The sequence below is a fragment of the Geospiza fortis genome, unplaced genomic scaffold (assembly GCF_000277835.1).
Source record: "Geospiza fortis unplaced genomic scaffold, GeoFor_1.0 scaffold224, whole genome shotgun sequence".
NCBI lineage: Eukaryota > Metazoa > Chordata > Aves > Passeriformes > Thraupidae > Geospiza > Geospiza fortis.
Window position 1 is genome coordinate 431294 of NW_005054448.1, and position 5540 is coordinate 436833.

At 53.1% G+C, this 5540-nt stretch overlaps 1 protein-coding gene across 1 annotated transcript in view; it reads left to right on the forward strand.

Moving 5' to 3' along the window:
• Positions 1-91: 91 nt before the first annotated feature.
• Positions 92-5540, forward strand: part of IQCD (IQ motif containing D) — a 6769-nt gene continuing 1320 nt past the window's right edge. Inside the window, exons 1-3 of the mRNA XM_005427590.2 lie at positions 92-1486; positions 2683-2916; positions 5106-5177. Coding sequence (XP_005427647.1) covers positions 872-1486; positions 2683-2916; positions 5106-5177 — 921 coding nt within the window. The 5' untranslated portion in view covers positions 92-871. The remainder of the gene's footprint in view (positions 1487-2682; positions 2917-5105; positions 5178-5540) is intronic.

The window sequence follows — 5540 nt, forward strand, 5'->3', positions numbered from 1 at the left end:
GACTCCGGAGACCCCCCGTGCAACCCCCGGGATGCCCAGGGCCGCTGGTCCCACGGAGCCCCCGGATCCTCCCGCACCGGCCCCTCGCCGCCCGCCCCTCGCACGGGGGTCTCCCCACCGGGAATCACCGCCCCGATCTCTGACTTCTCCCCAGTCTCGGGGTCCTCCTGCTGTCCCACACCCACACCGAGGGGACCCTTCACTCCCTGTCGGCCCCTCCGCTACAGCTGTCCCCATCTCCTCCCCTCCCCTCTCTCCTCTTGCTCTGTCCCTGCCAGATCCCCTCTCCCTTCTCCTCCCTCTGACAGGGACGGGCCTGGAAGGGCAGAGGTTTCCCATAGAGGTTTCCCACTAGGAACCCTACCCTCCCTTTCAGGGTGGCCCCAGGGCTCTCCAAACCCCTCTCCACACCCCTCTGGGGACTGCAGAGCTGCAGCTTGTGCTGCTCTACCTCAGCTGCTCCTCAGAAGCTGTTGGGAGCTTTCCCCCCACCGCCCTTCAAAGCCAGGAATCCATCACCCCCTTCCCATGGGGGTTTGACAGCTGCTCTGGGACACAGACCAGCTCTAATCCACAACCCCATGTCCTGACCCCCTGCCCAGACTCAGAGAGAACTCCAGGGCAATCTCAGACTCTCATGCTTTCCCAAATTACATCATTTCTCTAATGCTGTCACTGTGTTTTCCTTTTAGAGAGAAAATCCAAGAAGGGAGATTATGTGACAGCAGCAGCACAGGGACCTCCATTTTCTTCCAGAGTCTCACCTTGTGTAGGAGCTGCCGTGTCCTTGCTAGACCCCAAACCACCCAGGCCAGTGGTGTTTAACTGAATACATGGCAACACGGGATCCAGCTGCATTCCAAGCATCCTCATGGAGCAAAGAACCTTGGTGAAGGGCATGGCAACTCCAAGGAAGGCAGGGATTCCATTAGCTGTCATGAAGGTGTTAGATCCACGCCAGCTAAAGCCTGACAGCACGGAGGCAGAAAGAATCCTAACTGTCTTGGATGAGACCATTGTCAAGCTGGAGATCACCAGGCTGATCCCACGGATTACTGCCTCCCTGGACAGGTATGCTAGGATGCTGGGACCTGAGATCACAAGCAGCCTTTTGGAGCATCAGAGGCTTTCAATGGAAATACAGCACCTGCACACCAGCCCTGGAGATGCAAAGACCATGAGAGCTGTGGAGAAACGCCTGAAATGTTCCCTGAGAAACATCCTGAGGCTCTTCCTGGCCAACCCCTTGCTTTACCATGGGCTGAAATTCGAAGTTCGGGTGAAAGAGTCACCAGCTGATGTGTTCATCAAAGCCTTCATGGAGTTCCGGGACTTCACGCTCGAGAGGCTCCTGACCACTCCTGATGAGGAGAGGGAAATGATTCAATTCATGAAAGACATTTCCCTCCAGGTTGAGAAAAACACAGAAATTATCTCAGCTCTACAGGGAGAGCTGGCAGGAGTCATCCAGACTCGAGATGAAGAGGTATGACCTTGTGGGAATGTGTTTTCCAACCAAGTGGAAACTTGCTTTTTACTGGAGCAAAACCTTGCTAACTATAAACCAATCCTTTTATTGCAGTTGCTAAAGAGCAAGTTCCAGAAATCCTTTCTAAACCAGATCTAAAAAATACTATTTTTATTGTAAAATATAATGAAAAATGCATATTGCATGCTTGATTTTTTTTAGCTCAAATTTGGCATGTTTTGAACCTGTTGTCACCAGCCAACTTAAACAATATAAGTCCCTGAGTTCCAGAGGAGTGGCAGGACAGGCACAAAGTGCTGTGGTGGTATCCTGGCAGGGTGACAATGCCAGCTGCTTCATTCCCTGCTGCTGAAAGAATGAAAAATCATTAGAGGGAGAGATTGCTCTGATTAAAATCCATTTTTAATATTTGCTCTGTCTTCACTCCTGCTTAAAACCAACATTTCTGTGACTCCTGACTCTAACAGCTGCTTTGGAGCCTTTGTGATTAATCAGTGATTATACAAATTACATGAATCTTTAATTTTATCTGCAGCTGAGGTGCAGATAATTGACTGGGCACTTCCCAGGCACTTTCCCAGCGTATGTACCAAGCCCAGAGCGTCTGACAACAATCCTTAGTTTTCTACCTGGGTTTCTCTTTCTCCTCCCTGCAAGAGGTGTTGGCTGAGAAGGCTTTGCCCTGCTCACTGGTGGCAGAGCCAAGGGCCTGCTTTCCCCTTTCCCTCTGCTCCTTGGAGTTCTGGGAATTGAGATTTTTATGTGCAATTTGGCAGCTTGTCCAGGACATAGGGAATAAATCTGTTTCACTGATCCCAGCTGGGGATTTCCCTCCCTGAGCTTGTCCCCCAGACAGTCACTCAGAGCCTGATCCAGCCCTTGAGGGAGCCACAGGGCTATCTCCAGGGAATCTGTTTTGGCTGCTCCTCAGGTGGCAGTGCCAGTGGGGCTTGGGATGGTTTGTTCTGTGTCTTTACTAACAGGTTCCCAGAGGAACCAGGGGAAGGTTTCGAAAGCTCCTGTGTAAATCTGACTCTTCCCTCAGCCAGCAGTGGCAGGGCCTTGGTGCTACCTGAGCTGGCCCCTGGGGTCCCTTCTTGGATCTCCTCCAGCTTTGCAATGTTTTTTCTTCTCCTGCTCACCTTATGCTTCAGGGGCATTTCCCAAAGTATTCCTCTTGTTCTCTGGTCTAGGTTAGCAGGAAGGACAAAACAATCGAAGACCTCAAAACCACCATGGAAGATCTGGCCAAGAACTGCAAGGCTGAGATCCGGCTGATCATGAAGGAAGGGGAAAAGCAGAAAAAAGAGGATGAGAAAGCCTCCCAGGAGAGGTGTGCCAGGCTGAAGGAGGACATTCAGCGCCTGGGAACACAGTTCAATGCACTGGTGCTGGAGCATCGAGCCTCAGAGCTGGTTCTCAGGAAGGTAAAGGGGAGGAGAGCCCTGGGACAGGAGGTTGAAGCCTTTTTGCAGAGCTGTCAGCTCCGGCTGCTGCCTACTGCAAGGAGTCCCCCAGTCCCTGCTTGTTCCTGGCAGGATGCACATGGTGTTTGTCAGAGCACACCCGCCCTGTCCTCATGCTCTGCTGATTCCAGTGGAAAGCAGCCCTGCAGCGACAGCAGGGACCGAGCTGTCACAGGTCCTGCTCCTGCTGCCTGCCTTGGCTCTGGGAACACCTTCCCACTGTGCTGTGACACCAGGCAGAGCTCAGGGCAGCCAGCAGGAGCAGGACATGTGTGGGATAGTGACAAACCAGGGATCTGCTGTAGGGGGAGCAGAGCAAACAATATTGCCTTGGCAGGAAGCATCTGATGCTGAGGGCTCAGCAGATCCTGCTCTGCCCCCAGCTTGGCAGAACAGACAAGCCAAGGAGTCAGGCTGGGCTGAATGGGGGGAAATGTAATTTCATAGAATCATCCCAGAAGAGTTTGTGTGGAAAGGGACATTAAAGCCCATTCAGTGCCACTCCCTCTAACGAGCAGGGACACCTTCCATTATCCCAGGGTGCTCCAAGTCCTGTCCAACCTGGCCTTGGGCCCGGCCAGGGATCCAGGGGCAGCCCCAGCTGCTCTGGGCACCCTGGGCCAGGGCCTCACCACCCTACCAGGGAACAATTCCCAATCCCCAATATCCCATCCATGCCTGCCCTCTGGCAGTGGGAGCCATTCCTTGTGTCCTGTCCCTCCATCCCTTGTCCCCAGTCCCTCTCCAGCTCTCCTGGAGCCCCTTCCCTGCAAGGGGCTCTGAGCTCTCCCTGGAGCCTTCTCCTCTCCAGGTGAGCACCCCCAGCTCTCCCAGCCTGGCTCCAGCCCTGGGAGCATCTCTGGTGCCTCCTCTGGACTCTCTCCAGCAGCCCCAGGTCCTCGCTGTGCTGGCCCCAGGGCTGGGGCAGCTCTGCAGGTGGGGTCTCACCTGAGTGGGGCAGAGGAGCAGAATCCCCTGCCCTGCTGCCCACACTGGGAGCTCAGCCCAGGGCTGAGGGGGTGTCAGGGTGGGGCAGGTGCAGCCCTCACCCAGCAGCACCCCAAAGTCCCTGTCCCCAGGGCTGAGCAGACTCAGGAGGAGGAATGGGACCAGCAGGCAGGCTCAGGCCCCTGTAGCAACAGCTCTGCCCTGAGCAGAACACACTGGTGACACAGAGAACTGAGAACTGGAAAAAGGGCATTTTCCTTCTCATTTTGCTCTTTCTGAGTATTCTCTCCAAACCAGTGCAGCCTCCCATGGGCAGGAAGCCCAGGTGGTGATGGGGCATCTCTCACTCTTGCATTGGGTGGTACAACATGAAGGGCTGGGCACTGACAAAACATCAGACCTAAGTTAGAGCTGCAGTACAAGGCCCAAAATCTTTGGCAGAAGGGCTGTGTCAGGCAGTTCCTGCTGCAGTTCCTGCCACAGCAGGGCTGCTTTGGACAGCTCAGCTCATTCCAGCACCCCGGCAGATGCATTTACTGACCACAGAAGCCTCCTTTACTCAGCAAGTACAAGTTGTACTTGTGGTCTGAATAGCTCAGGTGGGACCTCGTGATGGCCTGGGAGCCCTTGGGCCATCCTGGGGTAGTGCCACACAGGAAATGCAGCAGGAGTGATTCCACGGAGCACACATCCAGAGCTGGAGGGAACCTGCCCCAGGCTGTACAGGAGTACAGCCACTGTTAACTGTTGTACAGCCAGAAAGATCTCTTTCTTCTAAAAGGCACCATCTTCTGAGTACTTTCTGTCCCAAATTCAGGTTTTGCAGTTCTCTCCTGCTTCAGTTTAAAGCTGGTTGCCTCAGTGTGTCGATGACTTGCCACATTCCATCAGACACGTTCATTTCCTCCTGCAGAAAGCAACTTCCAGGTGCTGTTCATCCCCCCAGCTCCATGCTGTAAACCAAATAAAGCCCTCTGGGAATGTCCCAGGAGAATCCTTAAACCAGGGCAAACCACGTATGTGTCAGCTGAGGGAAGCTTGTCACAGGGAGGAGGTGAAATATTCAGATATATAATGATGCTGTGGCTCAAATACTTAGATATAATGATGATGTGGCTTAAAGTTTCCCTGTTTTCTCACTCAGGACACTTCTTACCAGGCCTCAGATGTCTTCAAGGATCTGATCTTGTTTTGTGTTTCAGGAAAAGTGCAAAGCAGAGAAGGAAATTCAGGAATGGGTCCAGAAATACGACACAGACATGACAGAAAGACAGGTGTTGGCTTTAAGTGCTTTGCTCTGCCATAAAGTGATTTGCTTGGGTAAATTCCTGTCCAAAGGGACACATGGCTCTTACCCAGGAGCCCATGAAAGTGAGGCAGTTCTGCATCCAGGCAAACCTACAGGAAAGGGATCTTTGTCCTGCCTGTGTGTCCAGGAAGCCTCTGCTGCTTTGGCTTTAGGAAAAGTTACATCCACTCAATCCCACAGTAAATCCCACAATATCAGTGGGATAAATCTGAGCTAAATTCCACAGTATCTGGGGGCAAAGGGGTCGCCATGTTCTGTCTGAGATGTCCACCTGATGCCAGGAAACAGGTTTTTCAGTTTTGCTCCAATCCTCAATCCTCATGGCCCT